Raw genomic sequence first — 22,010 nt, 5'->3', positions numbered from 1 at the left:
GGAATTGCAAGATGTAAATTAAAAATCATCCATATTAATTATCTCTGTTGATCAATACAGTGTCTCAGTTTTAATCATCATTTCTTACTAGAATTTAATATCTTTGATAACTTTAATTATACTTCTATACTCCATTAATTAAATTGACATTAACTTATGCAAACTGTATATAAATATTTCAATAGCTTGTTTTACATTTCATTACTTCAGAACATCGGATTAACACCTTCTCTGTAGAACAATGCCAGGCATGGCATGGATTAGTTTTTTAAAGAAACACAGCTCAACCATTTACTGCATTACCAATGATGCAATGTCTCTTTTTACTAGCACTGATTACTTTTTTTGCCAGAATTTAACCTCTACTGCCATCATCTTTACACTATCAATACAAATACACACTGTTGAAATTTACTTAAAAAGATGTCTAGTAGAGATGAGCGAGCATACTCGGTAAGGCGATATACTCGAGAGAGCATCGCCTTTTTTGAGTACCTGCTGGCTCGTCCCTTAAGAATCGGGGGGGGGGAGTCGGGGGTTGCAGAGGGGATTGGGAGGGAGAGAGAGGGATCTCTCTCACTCTCCTCCCCGCTCTCCCTCGCTGCCCCACGCCGCCCCCGACCCCCGCGGCCCCCCCGAATCTTCAGGGACGAGCCAGCAGGTATTCGAAAAAGGTGATGCTCTCTCGAGTATATCACCTTACCGAGTACGCTCGCTCATCCCTAATGTCTAGTATACAAAATAAAAAAACAAAACATTTATGTCCAAACCTTTTCAGATCCTAAATATGGTCTTATGTATTGTAAATTATACATCACTGATTTCAAGCTCCTTTCTGCTTTGTAAGCCTTTAACAATTTATAGGCTTGATAAAAAATAATGTTATAACTTTCATATTCAATTCAGGTTATTCAGAATCGTGGAAACAGGGATATTTTGTAGTTACTGTGCAAAGATAGAAAAGGAAGGAAAATTTACTTAAATGGGTTGTCAACTTTCTACTCAAATTTAAGAAAGGCCACACACTGCCTACATTCATAGCTTCCTAAGATAGTGATAGCTGTTACTTCTACTGTACAGACATTGAAAGCATTTAGTGCAGGTGCAGATACAAATAGCATTATCTCCTGTATCTGCGCCTGCACTGAACACTTTCTGTGCTTGTGCAGTAGAGTGAGCAGCCTTCACCATCTTGGGAAGCTGGGGATGCCACAGTTTGCTTATATTCAATTCCCTAGCTTTTCTGCTACCTGAGGTGAACTATAAAACACCCCCTCATCTAATAGTAAATTATGAAAATCGGTGAGTAAACTCTTTACTAACTAGCTAGCCAAGCCAGAAACCTACTGCACAGCGATGAGTAGCAAACACCCCGAAACAGCTGTCTGTGTATGGATTCTGGCTTGGCTTTCAATTCCCACTCATTGATACAAGGTTTGTATAAAGAGTCTAATATTGAATTGCAGAAATGCTGCCTTCCAATTGGTGGTGCTGCAGAGGTATTGTTCCATCTCCCTTATTTGCTTTTCTAACTTAAGACAACTCAAATGTAAAATATATACACTTAGAAATGAGAGCACATTTGGAACATTGGCCTCTATACTCATTAAGGTATAAAATACACAAAATAAAAAGTTTTCAAACATACTACTTACTATTTCAGTTTCAGAAATCAACAACATGGCCTTCACAATGAAAACAGTTCAACAAATCGTCTTTCCAGGCCTAACCTCAATATCTTTGACCATAGAAAAAACTATGCAAAAGACACACAAAACTACACAAATATTCTATCTAAGTAAAAAGGAACAGAAATCTTCCAGACCCATTGTAGTGGATATATTATTTATCCTTTCAGCCCTGTAAACTATGTAAGGGGGCTTAAACTTGAGGGAGCAAGGAATTTGGAGAGTGGTGATTGATAATCACCGAGTGCCCCATTCCATCACTGTGTCCCCATCAAATTACTGCGCCCATGCAGCACACTGTGTGCTCATGCACTGCCATAAAGATTAATGGGAGAGGACGTGCGCACAGCCAGATGAAAAGAGTCATGCTATGTGAACTTACAACCTCACAGCGCTGGAATGGGGTACCCAGTGAGTATTACACACATCTCCCCAGGCTCCCTGTTCCCTCATGTATGAGCCCCATAGTGTAGTTTATTAGAGTTCTATGATATGAATAAGACTGGGTTCACATCTATTTTGGAACCTCCGATGAGAGGAACTTCGCAGATCCTGCACAAAATACGGGTAAAAAAAAGCACTGCATACCAATGCAAAATGCCGGACCGCTGAGCGAAAACTAAACAGACCCTATTCTTGTCAATGGGGTATGTTCAACTCTGGTTTCACTCGGCCAGGAGATTCCCCTTTCCTGCTCCCCAAACACAGTAGAAAAACGGAACCCTCAACACAGATTTGAAAGCAACCCAGCAATGCAAACTTTGCTATTCTTACCATCAAAATGTCATGGAAACACAATTGCACAAATACGAGTGCAATGTTGTCTATGAACAGTCAAAGATATATGTAGATGTGTTTTAGTAATTACAATTACACATACTATACCAGCTAAAACAAAATATAAAAATTGAAGCATACTGAATAATAACCCCTTAAGCACAGGTTATAATTTGGGACTTAACAACATTATGATCTTTCGGATTTTTCCATCTCCACCTTTGAAGTGCCATAACTTTTTTTCATTTTTTCATCAATATAACCATTTAAAGACTTGTTCGTTGAACAATGAGTTGTAGTCTTTATTGATACCATTTTGTGAATATATAATGAATGTATCATTTTTATGATTTGGGGGAAGGACAAAGAGAAAATAAACAGAAAGCAATCCTGCCATTGTTTTTTGAGGGGGTTTACAGCATTCACCATGCTGTATATATGACATATCTTTTCTCTGTGAGTCAGTACAATTTCAATAATACCAAATTTATATATATATAATTTTTTTTTTTTAGGTTTTTCCTTTTTTGTGGAAAATAATTTATTTTTGTCATTTTGGTGTACTTTTTTATGACTATTATTACAATTTGTTGACTGGCAGAAAAATAAAAAACTTTTTTTTGTCCTGCTGTTTACTGATGATTATGTGAATCAGTGTGAATGTGGCACCCCATTCGCAAGGAAGAAGGGAGTAAGTAACTTAGGCAGTCGCACACCGCTAAAGCCAGGCCTGACTATGGATACATTCAGCATATGCACTGGGAGTTTTCACAATACATATTTTGAAAGTAATTCACAAATGCTATGTAATACTTCTTTCACACATAGTACATTTAGTGCAGATTTTTGCAGTGTTAAATTTACACCAAAATCCATGTCAAATTCCATTTTATAATCTGTGCCATTTGGTATGGATTTTGACATGGATCCACAGCAGACTTCACCTCTTTAATTCAAAGAGTGAAATCTGTTGTAGATCCAAGTGAAAATCCGCACCAAATGGTGAGGATTTTGACACTGATTTCAGTGCGGATGCACACCAAAATCTTAATTGCAAAATAGTCTGTGGATTTTGGTGTGAATTTGTCACAAGTGAATGCAACTTAAAGAGAATTCTACTCAGGGCCCCACTCCGTCACTACTTACCCATTTACTTTGGGAAATTCTCCCATTACCACATACACCAAGCATACACTTAATGAGGGTACTGTACATTATCCATAACTGACTGAGGACTTCCATCCCCTACCACTCACACTTACTAATGTGGATGGGTCCTGCAGTAGATGCATTAGTAGTAGGGGAGCAAGCCACAACTTAGCTCAGTAGATAGCAATCGTTTTTTTCGCTGGGTTGTGTAGTTGTGGGCGGAGCACAAACACGCCTATCACCTATCACCAGGGGAATGGGGAATGGTTGGAGCTGAAGAGCAGTGCGTACATGCTGTTGTGTGTGACAGTCTGTCTGGCAGAGACTAGTATTGCAAGCGCCTCCTGGGTTCGGTAAGTCCCAGCTGGCGATACAGCCTGCATAATTCAGGCAGGTTCATGTTTTGTCTGCTTGGACAAACCATTCTCACTATGCCTCCGACTGCCAGGCTGGCTGGCTACAACTGAACAATCAACCCAGGGTGTGTTGTGCTTTGTACAGTGGCTCATCCTGGGTTGCTAAGAGAAGTTGCATCTGAGTCTACGGTCCTGCTGCTATGCTTCCCCCCTTTCCACTAGAGGGCACCATCTGAGGCAAAAGGCTCAATTTGCCTCATGATAGGAATGCCCCTGTCTATGGGTAATAGGGTGACTTCATCATTTAGGCTAAGGTGAGCCCGCAAATATTTTAGCATTTCTAACACCATTACATGTTAATACAAGGCATTTCTGAAATTTGTGCAGAAAATGGACCACCCCTTTAAAGTATCCTCTGAAACTTGGAAGTAATATTATATGACTGCGATATTCACTGGGTATACACCTGCTCGTTAATGTTGAATAGGGACTTTCTGCTAAAGCAAAAAAAACTATACAAACATAGCTATGTAATTTGTAAAGAGGTTTAACCTTTCTCAGATCCAATTATTGATCCAGAGGAATGTGAAGCAGAACCACTAAGTCAATTGTAGTCAGTTTTAGAATATATTGCCATGTGGTTATATTAGCTGTCTCTCATTAATTTTATTATGCAAACGATGTTTTTTCAGTCACTTGCACATTTTTTTGGTAAAAAAAGTTCTTATGTCACTTCTTTGTATCTTTATATGTAGACATTTTTAACACCATATCTAAAGTGTTTAGAATTTTCAGACTGCATTCATTTTCTAACTTTTTATTATTTAAGAAACATTTCATTTCTGTAAATATAAAAACTTAGTTACACACATTTGAATGTTTTGCCATTCATCTGCATCGTTTTTTGGTCTAAACTAGGGCTGTGTTATCTCTCTTTTTGTCCCCCTAAGCCCGGAGTCACATGGGCATATGTGCATTTGCTCATGTATTTGCGCAATGGGCGTTATGTTTTTGCACGCGCCTCTATGTGTTCTACTACATTGTTTGTGTGTGCAAATTGTGCACATTTGTGCATGCAAAAAACACGCAACCATCTTCCCATTCATTGAAATGGGTAGTTAGTGTATTTAGTCCAGTTATTGTGCCTTTTCCCTGCACAAATGCACGAGAAAATAGAGCATGATGGGTATTTTTTGCGCATCCAAAATATGCATAAAAAATACGTGTATGTGAACAGACCCATTGTGCATGGGAAATCAATTTGTCTCTATTTACTGCATATTGTGTGTGCAAATCTTGTGCGTGCAAAACGCTGCATTAATACATTTGTGTGGCACAGGCTTAAGGGCAATTGCACATACAACATTTTTCAGAAAAATACCATGCTTTTGGGCCATTTTTTGGGTATTCTTTGTTGAACAATTCTTTGTTAACAATTTTAACACTTGTTTTTGCATGTGACTTTTGGGGTCAGGAAGGTGCTACACAAAAGCAAACTGTAAAATTCTATCCATATTTGTTGCTACTGCTTGGCATGGAGTGTTACTATTTCGCTCACTTGAAGTTTACAGTACTTGTAACCAGTATACCCACTGCTAACTTCTATTCATTTTAGAATGTACAAAATGTACAACTTTTTTGTGTTTTCTTTATCATAAGTAATGACAACAGATTCATAAAAGGAGATTTATCAAGCAAAAATGGCGTACAAAAGTAGCAAAATGTAGTATAAGCTCTGCTTGCTTAAAAATGTTGTTAGTTTTTGCCATCTATGCCAGCCCATGGCCACCCATCCCAATATATTTATGGTTATTTAATGCCAGGAACTAGTATGAAATATACCAGAAATCTACTGCAATCTAGTGCATGGAGGTGCCAAGAGGTGCCTAGTGTTTGAGGAGGTATGTGCCTATTCATACATTAGTCTCTCTGTCTGCACACAGGGATCATATTGAGACCAAGGTTTGAAATGTTGATCTTAATACATTCTTAATAGTGTTTATCATTCTTAAAGAAGTTTTCTGCCTAATTTTTTTTTAGAAAAATCTGATTAGCAATACAATCAAGGTTATGACTTGATCTTATGGCAGTCAAGCTGCTTTTTCCTTCTCCTGTGGCAGCATAGTGCCTACCCAACTTTGAAATGGTGCAATAAGGTAATTGGTGGAGCTGCCCTTAAAATTAGATGCACAAGGCTGTAATGGCCAGTAGGGGAATGGATGTGAATTGTCTATTGCAGTGCTGTGAATACAGAGGTGTGTCACACCTGTAAAACTGGGCATGCCAATATTGAGTGAAGGTGAAAAATCTGACAAGAAGTGCAACTTCTGAGTTTAAGCAATGCGCAGAGAACAGTAATATTAAACCCAGCTACTTTTTTTAATTAATTAATGACCCAAGGAATAAAGGCTTGTTTCGGGGCACGGGAGCCCCTATCTCAGTTGTGCACACTGATAATTCAAACAACAATACGTTGTTCAGTAACATTATATAAGCACTAGGGAACATACAAGCATATATGAAAAGAAAGCAAAAAACAGGGAAAGGAATGGGTAAACAAAGGAAACACAAATAAATCATTCTAAAAACCATTTAAAGATAAACATAAATAAATTAAAGAATACATACAAGAATGCATGCAAAGTAAAGAACTGAAATTCCAAGCATGCTTGCTCCAATATTATGTTTCTGCACAACTCTGAATATTCTAAACATACTCATGTGATTATTATTTGAATTATCAGTGTGCCATCCCAGCATAACTGAGGAAGGGGCTCCTGTGCCCAGAAACGTGTCTTCATTGCTGGGTCAGTTATTAATAAAAAGAGAAGTTGGATTTTATTTTCCTGTTCTCGGAGCATTGCTTCAACTGGTGAGTAATGCCGCTTACCAGATTTTTCCCCTTGACTTACCCAGCTTTCAGACAGTCTCGTCCTAAAAATTGCACTACTATCTTCATAACGTGGTTTTAAATCAATTCATTTGTGGCAACCAGTCTATGTCAGATTATTTAGATTTTCAAGGCAAGGCCTAGTTCAACTATGAACAGAAAAGTGGCAAGAAGCACATTTTTCTGATCTCAATATGTTTAACACAGCACACATGAATACCAAAAAGGCCCCATGGCAAATCCACTTCTTGAACTCAGACCATGTTCGTACTCACCACAGACCTAGGGCCAAGGTATCTTAATTCTGCAGTAGCATTATCTTACTTGCTACAATGTTATGGATTTTCTGAAAAGAGCTGTATTTCCCTATGAGCATTGTTGAGTCAAGCAAGCCAAGATAACTAGGCAAGCATTTCCGCTTGTTTCTTGTGCTTTTTGTTTTGATTCAAATATAACAAAAGGACGCAGACTTTTCATTATGGTTGGATCATGTAATAACACAATTTATTTTCCAATGTAAAAAATAAAGACAAATTGTGTACACAGAATTTTTTTTTACCATTCTGTTTAAGCTCATTGTGTGAGAATTGGTAACTAAAGTAACAATTGCAATATTGGCTGTTTTTTTATGTAGGGTTATGACCACAGCTGGGAACTTTCTAAAGAAGTTGACCCTGAGATGCTGCCATATAAATATTGTTGAAGTAACAGAGTTTAGTTTTGTCATCTTTGACTTAGATGACAGTGGGATACTTCCAAAAATCTGTTTCATCTATATTATGGTGACAAACTTAGGTCTACTACATCTGTGTAAAGTGAGAAAGCAAAGGATTTTAAATTAGACTATGCACAGAAATATTAGCTTAAAAGACTATTTTTGGTAAGTTGAATGATAGCACAGTAGCTATCAAATGCAAGCTATAAAAATAATGTTACTGTTCCGTACGACATATAAAAACACCCCTTCTCACCCCCTGAAAAAAGCCAAAAAAGAGAACATACTGCTGTCTCTTGTCTTCATGACCCCAAGATTGGGCCATAAGCAATGGGCTTAATCTAAAAACTAGTATAGTCAAAAAGTTGAGCTGTTTTCCATGTCAATCAAGTTTTCTGCTTTCATTGCATAAAAAATAAAAAAAAGAATATTTCTTATTATGTGCTGATGATCAACATTTTTTAGAGCAATTACGGGTGAAGAGGACCCATAATGTATCTAATACAGCCAAAAAGTCTGAAGTCTCCCAGTCAGAGTCTAAAAGTTCCCAGGTAGGGTCATAACAGAATGAGTTACTTGTGTTAATGACAGCAAGTCAACAAATAGCGGACAAACATTCCTATCAGAGGTTGTCTTAAAATCAGATTGCAACTGAGGTAGAGTCAACTAAGATCAGGACTGAGTTCATTATCAATGGTCATCAACATAAACGTGATTGAGAGACTTTCAATTTCAATTTACTACATGAAAGCAGTTAGTACATATGTATTTTACTAGACGTTATTAATAAATATTGCTTACATAGACTTAATGCAATACTAGAAAAATCACATTATATACATTCCGAATTCTAAAGTCTATGTACATCGCTACTAACAGTAAGGTCAAGTTACTTTTCTCAAGATAATATTGCATTGCTATTGAAACAACATATGCATTTTCATAATAGATATTAATATATAGTTTCACCTTGGAACCACTCTAAAGAAATTATTTGGGAGCTGCCAAGTCCATAAAATAAAGTTAGAATTAGAAATGTTACCTGGGGAGCATTCCAATAATAACTTTGAAGAGAATGTCTGATCTTATTTTTTTAAGTAGGTACAAAATGATGTACTGATCCATTACTAAATAAATCTTTAAAATGGTTAGAGCTCCAGATACCTTACATAGACATAGAGTTAAAAAATGAAATTGTGGCTGCCTGCAATCACCCCTAGAGGGAGCTTAGCGTGCACTGTAATACATTACATTTATAAGAAAACAGTATGCCTTAGGCCTCCTGCCTATGGGCGGATATTTGCTGCGGAATCCGTGGTGGGGGCATCCACACTGCAGATCTGCAGCAAATAGCACCCATAGCATGCTATGGGAAATCAATTTTTCTTCCACACTTGCGGAAACCAATTATGAAGGAGGAAAAATGACCAAACCAATTATGAAGAGGAAAAATCGCAGCATGCTCCATTTTTCCACAGATTCCACATGGACGGCTTCCATTTAAGCCAATGGAAGCTGTCCAATCCTTGGCCCTTCCACAATGACATTGAGGAAAGGTTATGGATTCCGCGTCATCGTTAGGTGATGCCATGGGGAAAGCAGTGGTTTAAAAAAAAATCTGTACTGCACATGTCTGATGGCTCACCATGCGGACCATCCACAGCGTAGATGAATACTGGAAGTACCAGGTATGCGCTAACGCCGCTGCTTTTCCCCGGACTGGATTCCGCATGTGGAATCTGGCTCTGCTGTGTGCAGGAGCCCTTAAGCTCCTAAATTCCCCCCGTTGATCAACCTGCTGGCAGTCAGGATTTTGCTCTTAAGTCTATGAAACTTACAAAGCAACAGCTTAAGGGTGGCTACACACACAGGTCTTGGTGACAGTTTCCTTGCAGGTTTTTAAGCCAAAGCCAGAAGTGGTTCAGCAGGAAGAAGTATAAGACCTTCCTTTATGTTTCCTATATCGTTTGAATCCAATTCTGGCTTTGACTCAAAACGGCATGAAAAACTACTATGAAAACTGTGTGTGAAACTTTCCCAAGAGCTTGTTAACATGTCACAGAAATACAGCTGATTTTCCACATTGGAATTGGCTTTAGAAATTGCACAGCATCATATAGCAGAAATTTGGATGAGATTTAAAGAAATGCCATCCATGTGCTTTATAAAAAAATCCACAGTGTAATTTGATCTGTAGTGGGGGTTTCAAATCCTTGGTATGTCAATTTATTTTGTGAACATCTCTTCTTTCAACCCTTTCCAATCCACTGTCTGGCGTCTTCCTACATTCTGATTGAAGACTGTGCAGCTCCGATTTCGGAAGATGTCCGGCAGGGTATTCTTACTATATATTGCCGGCCGCTTTGTTGTCAGGGCCTTTCCGGCATGTCACATACCGCAGTACTGGCTCTACCCAGCAGATGGTGACATTGTATAATGTCAGAAAGAGAAAGCCCCCTAGGCAACCCTGAATCCAAAATTGGATTGCAAATGGTTAAAATAGGGGATGAAATCTGAGTCCAAATCTGCACCAAAATTCACGTCAAACTATGCATGTAACATACGTGGAGTTTGACACAGATTTTGGTGAGGATTTCAAATACAAACAATATAAATTCAAATACAAAAAAGATGGACATTTTCTTAAAGGGTTTTCAGCCGTCCAGAACTTCCCGCAGAGTCCACAAAAATAGCAGATTTTGTCCAGTGTCCATGAAAAAAAGGTGCTTTTGTGATTTTGATGCTTGAGTAATTGAATATTATTGTAATTATCATCATCTTACAGCTCGCAGTACATGCTGTTAATTAGTTCGTATCAGTATCTGGCCTATAGGCATGTATGACTTATATTTGTTATCATTAATTGTGGTTTTCCAATTTGTACATTAAAAATGTTTGCTGTCCATGTCTTTGGGATATATTGACTAGAATAAAGAAAAATTTAGGTTGGCAACTTTGCCTGGAGCTCGACCAGAAGACTAAATGTAATATAATCAAGGATGGCAGGTCTGCGTGGTTGTAGGTTTCACAGCAATCTTATTAGTTAAATTAAGTGATTTCATTTACAACATTATTCCAGTAAACTACTGAATTGCTGTTTAACAATTTCCCAATATTTTCTTAAGTGGTTCTGAGATGGACTCTCACATTAAGCATATCATAAAAGGATCTACTTGCTACCTGGTCTATAATCTTCTAAATCAGTACTTTAGTTCTTTAAAGAGTACCTGCACTTTCCCCCTCGGAGTATTCCTGCTCCGTCGGCTGTTTTCAACTACTTCCATCAGCATAAGAAGGCCGCATACATCGCTTCATCTACCGGTAAGCACCGAAAACGGTAGACGGAGCCTGAACACTCCGAGGTGGAAAGTGCAGGTACTCTTTAAACATGAAATCCTAACAGGTTCCAGAAATGGTTGATATGAGGTATTACTGCCATGAATATACCTGAAATGTATGATATGAGGTATTACTGCTATAAGTATACCCAGTCAGCTATTAAGTGAGAAACATTCCACGGCTGACCGGACCCTACTGGCACTTCACCTTTCTGACATGAGGACTATTTGGCTGGACACAATGCAAAAGGGCATATTTATTCGATATTCTTAAACATTCTAGGGCTGAATTGTCTCAGATACTCCAGAGAACATTATACTGTAGCACTTTAGAAAATAAGGCCATATTGCTGGAAAGCAACAGTACAATATGTATAGAAAAGGCATAACTACCAATTAGGGTAGAGGTAGTTTAACAGTGGGTGCTTTAGCTAACGACATTTTCTATCCAGCCTTGCAGAATGCATTTTAATTGTCGAACATAATAAGGCAGTTTATTTGTAATAATGTTACTATGGTAATACTAGATTCAGCTACAAAGCACAGTAGATATATCTTGGCATGTGCGTATCGAGACTAGAAAATGCTACAGAATAAAAGCCCCTCTTTGTATGCCCTATCATAGCTGCCTCTAAGTGATGTTAATGTAGATATAATTGTACAAAGGATTATTAATAGCCACCGCTATACCGAGCAGATGTATTCTGTAGTAAATAATCAGTTTTACAAGCTAATTTAACTTCATAGACTATAAATCAACTACCAAAGTTTAACATTCACTTGCAATTTGTCTCTTGTAATAGAATCATATTTAACATGATTAAGAATTAATCAAGCAAATCTATAGAGACTGTAAACTGAGTTTTACCTGTACAGCTACCTTCCTTTTCTTCAAAGCCAGCACTACAAGTACATTTTCCAATAGGGACCAGCCATTCCCCCTCTGCACTGCAATGCATCCTGGGTGGGTTATCCAAGTCTACTTCAGAGTTATTCACGCAAGTCCCTCTAACTTCCTCCAGAGTTGAGAAAGCTGCCACTGTGTCCGGAAAGATGGCAAGGTTCTGCACTGTGGAGAGGCACTTTTTATAATAGACACGAACAGAAACTAGGGCAACACAAGCCCCTACATCCTGAAATCCCAAATGAAAGCCTCTTTTGTTCAGATATCCAATCTCTCTGACTTCAGTATTCAGCTTCATTTTGCGTTCTCCGAGATCTCCTTGGGTAAAACTCTCATCAGCCGCTATGGTATCAATTTTAACGTACTTGCTCTCCTTGATGTTTTTCCCCAGATCATAATCGGATTCAATGTAATATAGATTAAATGTCTCCTTACATGTACCCACTACTCCAGGAATGCTGTTACAGTCCCTTAGAGTGAACTTTAGCTCAATAAAGATCCTTTGTCCATTGCGTCTTAAGATCCAGCCAGTCTGCAGCCAGTTGTTCTGATTGGGTTCCATTACGTTACATACTTGATAAGTACGAATGGGTTTGTAATTCTCATCAACACCGCTAATTTCTTCCCACTAGGATGAAAATAATAGAATAAAACAACGTGTTAATTATATTGTTATCCTTTTTTATGTTTGCACAACATAGCCTTATATATACTTGATACATTGGAATAGGTTTACAACAGATTCAAGGTTTTGCTGGATTATCTAACTGTACTACATCTTAGTGAAATCATTTACAGTACATCATCCGCTAACAATATGAAACACTGATGACTCATAAGGTCATTATCGGAAGCATAAATTATGAGCTAGTGTTCTAAGGATTAGCATTTCATTTAGAACTATGTAAGGCCAAGCCTTCATTTCTGCTTAAATCAATAGTAAAGCAAAGACTGCGTGATGAATGGCCTAACATTTTACTCTTTTAATGGAAAAGATTCATAGTGCAAAAATAAATAAAATGGCTCGATGACCGAGTGGGATTTTTTTTTTCACATTTGAAGATCTGTTCCTCTATGTATTACACACATCCTCATGACCTCACCTATGAAGCGTGTTCTTAGGAAGTCTGAGACATGTCTCAGCTTCACAGTCCTTCACTAAAGATATTGATACTATGTACATCCCACTTATATCTTCCTAAAGATCTTACCCTAAAGATCTCCACAGTGAGGTTCTGGATGTAGCTTCATCTTTAGAGACAGTGCAGAGGGTATGGGAAAGGGGCATGTTTCAAACTTCAAAAGAATGCTCCACATAGGGAAGTTTATGACTGTGTTAGTCATTTTGGGAATATGCGTAGAGAGGTCCAGAAACAGCAGAAGGATCATTTATAAGTAGGGCACCAGGTATGTTGACTATATGTTTGTCATATAAATGCAAATTTTCACTTTTGACTGAGGGTAACATTAAGGTGATCCTCCGAATTTGGGAATCAATTCTTTCCTGTGAATCACCTGCAGTTGTTCTCTGTTGCCCTTTCAATCCGTCAGTTCTGGGCCCAGTTTTCAGCCATTCCAGATGACGGCAGCAGTTTTTTAACTACCTAATTCACACTGTGCCAATCATGGGAGGATCTCTGGCCAATCAGAGTTCAAGTACAGTGCATTGGTAATCTAACACTATCAATGCAATATAGAAACACAGTTCCTCTCACCAGAGGTATAACCTGAAGCTTCTGGACCCCAATGCAAAACCTGTAACAGGTCCCCCAACTGCAATACTTTATCTCTAGTACTGGGCTACCTGTATGGAGAGGAGAGGCCTTATGTGTCCCTAAGGTCCTGAACCTGGGTGAAACTGCATCCTCTGCATCCCCTATAGTTACGCCATGCCTCTCATCTTAACACCTGTTAATGAGACCATCTGTTGTAAGTAGGATTCACTCTAGAAAAGCACTGTCTGTAGCACAAGGAACAGTTCAAGTAAAAGGGTACTCCAGGCTTAGGATACAATCCAAAGTTTTATTCAATCCAGTAAAAGCAGCATTACAGGCAAATAGACCTCCACATCTCACACTGATGTATTTCAAACATGGTATTAAGGACTTTGTAGTTTGAAATGCCTTAGTGAAACAACATGAGAGTACGAGGTTTGTTTGCTTATGATGCTGATTTTACTAGATTAAATTAAACTTTGAATTTTATCTCCAGACCACAGCACCCTTTGGCTTGAAATATCAATGCACTGTGAAAATTGCATCAGCTACCTTAGACAGCTAAAAATGGGACCTGGAACTGGCACATCAGAGGGAGGGCAGAGAAGAACAACGGCAGGTAGTATACCCTCCCACCCTCCAGTCTAGGGATAGAATTGTCCTGAAATTGGATGTACACTAATTATTTTTAATGATCCTCAGACAAAATTAAATTTGCAATGGACTGTGCATATACTACAAGAAAAATCTCTTTGATTCCCTATGATTCCTGTAGATATATGTTAATTATTAAAGAGGTTGTCTCGCCACAGGCTTTTCATATGAAAACTGTGGGTTCAGGTCCCAACAACCTCAGCAAACAGTTGAGTGGACATTTCCCCTGCAATGCTGTAGTATTACATTGCAAACATTCAGATACATAATCAGCTGTCCAGCATCCCTTTGCCCCGTCTATAATGTCCATACCCCTCAATAGTGCATCTATACAAAGGTTGCCTCCTTGGAAAACTTCTTTAATAAAATAATGTAGTATTGACCAATAATGACATTCTATATTCTTTGTTGATTTCTTATTCACACTATGTGAAATGTGCTCTCCTAGAAATCATAAATAGTCATCTACGATAAGGCCAAAATTCCTTACCAGGATAAAATACAGTGTTTCATTCATGATGATCTTGTCCCTGTCCAGTTTGCTATAAAGCGTTCTCTCTGGAGAATGCCTCCTACTGAACTTTATGTATACCCTCGAGGCATTTCAAAGTATTTGTCATAACCTTCTGTCTGCTTAGACTATAAAAAGAAGCTTATCCTGAGAGGAAGAGATTCAAGAGCAGCTCAGGTTCATCCAGGTTAATGGTGACAAGTACAAGCAGAGCTACACGCATTGACTGAGCTCAGTGCAACCAGGAAATTTAACTCTACACATTTGAGTTGTGCTTTGAGGTCGAGGTCTCTCTGCTTATTATTTGATATCAAGCTCATGAAGACCTTTTAAAATACCTCATTTAATTGTACTATAAAGCATGATGCATTGTTTATAAAGCTCTACAAATGATAATTAAAAAAACATCATGCAAAAAAAAATGTAAAAAAATAACAAAATATGTTATTAAATTGTAAGCAGTTTCAAATGCTAGATAAATGTTGCATAGTTTTTGGAAGGAAGTAGCCTTGTTTATCCAATCTCATATAACTTGTCATAAAATCTCATATAGGTTAATTTCTTACCAGACAAGCAATGTGGGTTGAAGACCACCCATACATTTAAAATAGCTGTCAGGTAAACACTTGTTCGACCAACAAGTATCTCGCCTTATACCCCTATGCACATTCATACTCAGCCTGTCCAAGCTCCAAGTGTGCATTTGTTCTGGATTCAGAGTGGGCAGAAAACCAATGCTAGAACGACTTATCTCCCTGGGAACAAAAGGATCGGGCAGTTGAAATCTATCTGTGCACACTTTAGCTTTCCCAACATCTACCATCCGGGGAACATTGAGAGGCCATCATACATGTTAAATGAACTGCCAAACTAGCCAGAACTAATGATCATGTGATCATAGTCTAATGTATATGGCCAGTCTTACTTATACTTCACTTAAGCGACACTACACTAAACCAACTCGTATACAACTCTTTTACTGTAGTTCTAATTTGAGTTTTTTAATGGTCATTGGTTAACTGTTCCAAACAATTTACCAAACTTTGTGAATTTTTTTGTAAAAGTATGTATACTGCCAGAACCAATTTTGATGGCACAACTATTAAATTGTTCCATTGGCATGTGTGTACTTGAGGAATAACACTGTTTCTCACCATTATACGGCTTGTATCCTGTATTTTCACCCATGTTGTGCTCTGCAGGCTCTACATCTGATCCTGAATCCTCTAAGGACTGAGGGGTGATCCTGGCTGCTGTGGTGTGTTCTACAGACTGTACACAGATAACTGCAGACCTTGCTCTCTAAATGTCTGTAACATGTTGTAGGACAGTATACATAAAGAATAAAAAGTGGAAAGGTGATTTCTATAGCTAAAAAGCAGTAAAAATGACTCACTCCTCTCTCCTACCCCTGTTCTAACCTGCTCAATGGCTCCTGTCAATCATTTGAGAGTAGAAAGCTGACGGCAGGTTAGCTGGAAGGGAGGCAATACTTTAGACTGATCTTTCAGCACAAAAATACTAATTGCAGTTTTGCTAGTTATAAAACTGGCTATCATATAAGCACAAGTTATTTGAAAAATGTGGGACCATTTAAACATACACTTACTCCATTGGATGGGTGTGAAGTCCAACCTAGCTCAGCCTGTGATTCTTTGGAATCCAACAGAATAACTGAAATAAAACAGATTGGGAAAGATGACATCATGTAAAACATTTTTTAACAAAAAATGCTCGAAAGGAGCAGACTTTTTAGATGATGAATTTTAGATGATTGCACCTGTATTAAGCATTCAATGAAAAACCCTCAGTACCTTTCAGAAACAAAAGTATTTGCACTTGTTCAAGTATTTCCACAGTGCAACCTAAGAGAAGTGTCAAAATGTAGTGTTTACTATAAAATGAAGCATGCTTACAAATCAGAATTTGTTTGGTTACATTACTGTGTTTTTAAACATTTATTCACTAAGCAGTGACAGCTATTGGTGACAGAGGTAATAGTATAATGCGAAAAAATGCATAAACAGCTAAGAACGTTCCCAGTAGGAAAATAAACAATTCCTATTTATACATCTATTGCTAATAATCACATGACTACAGATAAAATCATCTTTTAATAAAGCGATCCATAAATTATCAGATCCCTCTCAAAGGTATAGGGAGGTAAAATTTGTAGCAATCACACAGAGAATATTATTTTGCCTACCTCTTGACCATCTGGGTATAGTATATGTAACTTATATAAAAGGTTAAACCTTAGCGATGAGCAAGCTTACTCGCTAAGGCAAACTACTCGAGCGAGTAGTGCCTTATGCGAGTACCTGCCTGCTCATCTCTAAAGATTCGGGTGCCTGCAGGGGGCGGGGAGTGGTGGGGGAGAGCAGGGAGGAACGGGGGGGGGGGGGGGGAGATCTCTCTCACTCTCTCCCCCCCGCTCACCCATGCTCTCTCCCGCAACTCACCGCTCACCCTCGCCGGCACCCAAATCTTTTGAGACGAGTGGGCAGGTACTCGCATAAGGCACTACTCGCTCGAGTAATTTGCCTTAGCGAGTACGCTCGCTCATCTCTATTAAACTTGTAATTTCTTTCAACCTGTTACACAGTGCTGTAAATAAAGTTCAAAGAAGCTCATAGCAATGTCTGGAATCCGTTTTGAACCTTTTTGAGAGTAGAATTAACTATTGTAATGCAAATAACAGCATAACACCAACCAAAAGATGGGTAATTGTTTTATATATCAAATCTGCACAAGGGGAACCCAAATATGGGAGTAAAGTTGGAGAGGAACCTTTAAAAAACACCTCCCCAACCTGTGGGTATTGGGGCAATTGAGATGACATTTGCAGCTATGGTTCTTCCTGCATATGTAACAGAACATAAGAGAAATTAAATATTAGTAATGCCTGTTTTATTCTGAAATATAGCACCAATGTGAATATATACATTAAGATTGCATTTTACAATGTAGCATGCAGAGCAAGTACACAAAATGTTTTGGTACCTGCTGCTCTATAATATCTGAATGTGAGATCTGACCTCATACGTTTATCCTTTCGAGCAGACACTAAAATTAAAATCTGAATTCAAATGCAAAAGTAAAATCACTTCTAGGTAGTTCTATTATTATGAGTGCAGTGCTCCGTGCAGAATGCGTGTTATCTAACAAAGAAATTATTAGCCATAAAGTATTCTAAACACTGCCTCCAAGATTGCAGGCTATTTTGCACCTCACTGGTTGCAAATGACACCTCACCGAGCATACCTCTTTTACTGCTCAGAATTCATATTCCCTATATCTCAAAGATTATACACAAAAAAGGAAATACAACATCTTCCTTTATTGCACTAATGAGATATGGATTGTTTGCTTAGCTCCCGTCTAGCTATGCCTCATCTTGACAGAAGAACCATGTAAGTTCTAAGTAAGCAATAAAGCAGGAGGGATGCTCCCTGTGTGCACAGGATGGTTTCAGTCAATGCATCTGTAGAAGAAAAAGCCTTTCAAAGGATACAGCATTTCATCCATTATTAAGATAGGCTCCTTGTCTTTTGCAAAAGACTAATAAGCAAAGTGTGCTGTATTACATAAAATCCATAATAGTCTATGCCAGGCCCTATCTGATTCTCAAGTTTGAAGCTCAGAGGTAAACACAATACTTTGAGGTTAACTATAATGTGTTGAGTGAAATGTAAGAAATGGACTGATAACCCTTGTAAGTAGTCTGAATCGAAAACACACATATATATGAATACACACACACACATTGTGATGGAAATTAGCTGGGAACTGCCCAGGATGAACACCAACTCAAAATCCATTTGTTCTCTTCAACTTAGAGTACAGCAATGCAGACTTCAGCCACTTCAGATAGTAACACAAAATAAAACCTGGCCGGTCCAACTCAAACTTTACTTAAACACAGCCTTCACTACAAACTGGTAAGCTTACTAACTGCATAAACAAAACAAGTTCTGTACACATCTCCTTGCCTTTTACAATCCTCCCATTGGAGCTTCTCATGAACTACCTAGTAGGTAAACCTGTTCCCCGCTACTACACAGAATGGTAGGACTTTGGGAAAAATATACCTCCCATTCACTATGACTCCTGTTATCCTACAACTATACATATATATATATATATATATATATATATATATATATATATATATATTTTTTTTTTTTTTTTTTAAATTTTTTTTAACTGCAGAACAGTAATGTGACATATCTGTAATGTTAATAATTTTCACATATGGTACGCTCATATAAAACCTTCCAGTGTGATACGGAATCATGTTGCTAATATGTAAGATCCACTGGTATTGGAAGTAAAAGTGAATAAATCAATTTGCCTGTTTCACTGATTCACTTGTGTTTCTAACTTTCTGAACCAGAAAATAAACTGGAAGAATGAATATGAATTGAATTTTAACATAATATTTGCATAAACAATCTTCAAACCTGGTTAATCAATATCAAAATGTGTCTTACTGTCTGACAAATCAGTGAATCTAACATCTACAATATATAACCTGCAGTATACATAGGGACTTTTAACATTTCAGCCATTATTAGGGTCATATTTGCCTCTTGTAAATACCTTTATAAGGATCTTCTGACAATAAAATGATTATAGGGTGCCCTACTGGTAGGATTATCCACAATCATCTGTAATATGCAAATGTGCAATTCTTTTGTGTTTCTTATCAGGGTCAATGTCCATGTAACGCCCAGACATAGTGTTGGACTGGGTTACCCAGGACCCACCAGTAAAATTATTTCTGGGGGCCCACTGCAGCTACATGCAAATATTTCTAGATCCTTGTTCATAAATGTCTTCACTGCTGCATTCTTCCTATGCTTCAATAGAAATGTGGCTGCATTTATGTGTGGCCATGTTTCCACTGAAGTATAAGGAGAAAGCTGTGGGCAGGAATTATGATCAAATGTTTTATTGAATTTTCAGTAGGGGTAAAACAAATATAATTCATAGTACAGTATTGACTTGACAGTGCATAAATTATACCTTACGCAGTTTAGTTCATATCTCTAGTATAAGCAAGAAAGCAAGTCAACATGAGATTCACAATCGAACAGATTTCGGTCCAGTATATATTAGTTGACATGCTTTGAGTTGGGACTTGCATATATGCTATTTAGTGCATTGTGTGTGTAGACACATTTGCCATAATCTTTTTCATGGGAGTCAAATAAATATCCCATTTTTGCTATGTATATATTGGGTTGTGTTGACCATATTAGTTGCTTTATGTGGTTTGTGGACTAAGAGTGGGTGAAGTTCAATAGAGAAACAACAGGGGAAAGTAATGTAGAAAAGAAAAAAAAAAAAAGAAAGCAAGTAAGATATAACTAATAATGGGTTGTTCGGTCAGGGGTCTCCATCATGGAAACAGTTCAGCTGCACTAGCACATCATGATAGATTTCCAAACAGGTCAACACAAGAGATGGCTTGTGAGCAGGAATTAGTAGACTTCCATGCAGCCAATATGTGCAGATCCTGTCCGCAGCGCATGCGGGGATGGGGATTGGAGGCCCACCTTAACTCAGGGCTAACCAGGGGAATCTTCTGTTAGTCAGTCTAAGCCTGCACAGATATAGTGGGTCCTCCGAAGAGAGACATGCACTTTGTAACCCAATGAGGGTCGTAATCAGGGGAACCTCCCTTTAACGCAGACTTTCCTGCTTAGGAACTTGAAAATAGATTTTGTATACAGTACAAATCTTTACCTAGCAATTTATCAATCATCTCCTGAGATAATGACAAATTCAGCTCAGGTACATGTATAGTAAAGGGTTTTTCTGAGTTAAAGTGTTTCTTTGTAAAACATTATGCATGCAGAAAAATAATAAAAGTGCCTATATGCACTTGTTCTGCAGCCCACAGCTCGATTGTTGCAACTGCCATTCTCCCTGTCAGACCTATTTAAATCCTGCAGTGAGTCTGTGTATGGGAGATGGCAGACTGCTGCAGCCAATCATAGTGCACCACTGACTTCAACACTGCATGTAAGCAAACCTGAAAGGTAAAAAAATCAATGCAGTACCGGAGCTATAGGAATTCGGGATGAGTGAATTTATTATTTTTCAGCATAACCAGGTTTTTTACAGAAAAATATTTTAACTCGGAAAATCCCGTTAAGTAAATAAGGTACTCTATTTTATGAATAATAATTAATGCCTTTGAACAATAATTAATTTCATCTGCGCCATGGTTCATCATACATTTGAGGCTTGAAAGTTTTTGGACTGCATAGTCATAAAATATTATTCACAAGGTAATTTCTCTGTGATAACTCAGTGAGAGAATCAGCACTAGAAGAGTTCAGCACCATGGAGAGCAATCACACAAGAGCACTTTCGGCTTGTTATTCCCTTATCTGACTGGTCATAGCATAGTGTTGAAAGATTACCAGTTACTTCATCCTATTAGGATGAATAATTGCAAAAAGCTGGAAAAGGTTAGCTTATTAAGTTATATTAATTTTACACACCTACTGAAATCCTGATTTCAATGAATATATATATCCAAGCTATAAATGTAACCGTGCATACCTTTATACCACTTGTTCACTGTTCTCTGTATTAATACTCAAAATCTGAAATGAAATGCTTAAATTAAATCTGCAAAAACTTGAAAATTCAATTTGCTCATTCTATGAAGAGGGTAGCTACCTAGAAAGGTTAGAATGGGACTTTTTAATTTACATGATTAAGCCTCCTTCCTTCACTTGGATCCTCACTGTCTGGAAAATGATTGAATGATCATGTATTTGGGGGTTCAATGCTTCCTTTCTCTTTATATCTAAAGAGTAACAGCAGAATAAGATCTGCAGATTCCCCACTGATTACGCTTGGTGAGACTGGCTTATGTTTATCTCCTTTAGACCTCATTCACATTGGTGATGCGTTTTTACGCGGGCTACATCACAACCCGAAAAATGCATCAGTGAAGAATAACCGCAATCAAGTCCTGAGATTAATTAGTGTTTTCTCGTCCGTTCACATGGACAAATTGCTTGAAAAATGCCCTGCAGCACGGAATTCTGTTGGTCAGAAGAAATCCTTGTAATGACTTCTAATGCTTAAATAGAGCCAGATGTCTTCTTTTCCAAGTATCAGATGCAGTTAAACTCCCTCCCCCTTCCTTTTTTCAGCTCACATATGGGAGCTTCTAGTGTTTTTTGTCAAAAGATAGGTCAAGAACTATCTTTTGACGTAGTGTGAAACATCGGCGACTGTTTTCAGTCGCTGATTTCCTGTTTTGATGGCGCAATTTTTTTCACACGCCC

At 38.0% G+C, this 22,010-nt stretch overlaps 1 protein-coding gene across 1 annotated transcript in view; it reads right to left on the bottom strand.

Moving 5' to 3' along the window:
- EPHA10 (EPH receptor A10) overlaps positions 1–22,010 on the bottom strand; it is a 720,654-nt gene that overhangs the window by 609,422 nt on the left and 89,222 nt on the right. Inside the window, exons 3-4 of the mRNA XM_066574828.1 lie at positions 16,307–16,371; positions 11,782–12,445 (exon numbers count right to left, since the gene is read on the bottom strand). Coding sequence (XP_066430925.1) covers positions 11,782–12,445; positions 16,307–16,371 — 729 coding nt within the window. The remainder of the gene's footprint in view (positions 1–11,781; positions 12,446–16,306; positions 16,372–22,010) is intronic.

Source organism: Eleutherodactylus coqui, chromosome 1 (genome assembly GCF_035609145.1).
Source record: "Eleutherodactylus coqui strain aEleCoq1 chromosome 1, aEleCoq1.hap1, whole genome shotgun sequence".
NCBI classification, from domain to species: domain Eukaryota; kingdom Metazoa; phylum Chordata; class Amphibia; order Anura; family Eleutherodactylidae; genus Eleutherodactylus; species Eleutherodactylus coqui.
The sequence above is the reverse complement of the archived record's forward strand: the minus strand, read 5'-3'. Positions and strand labels throughout refer to the sequence as shown.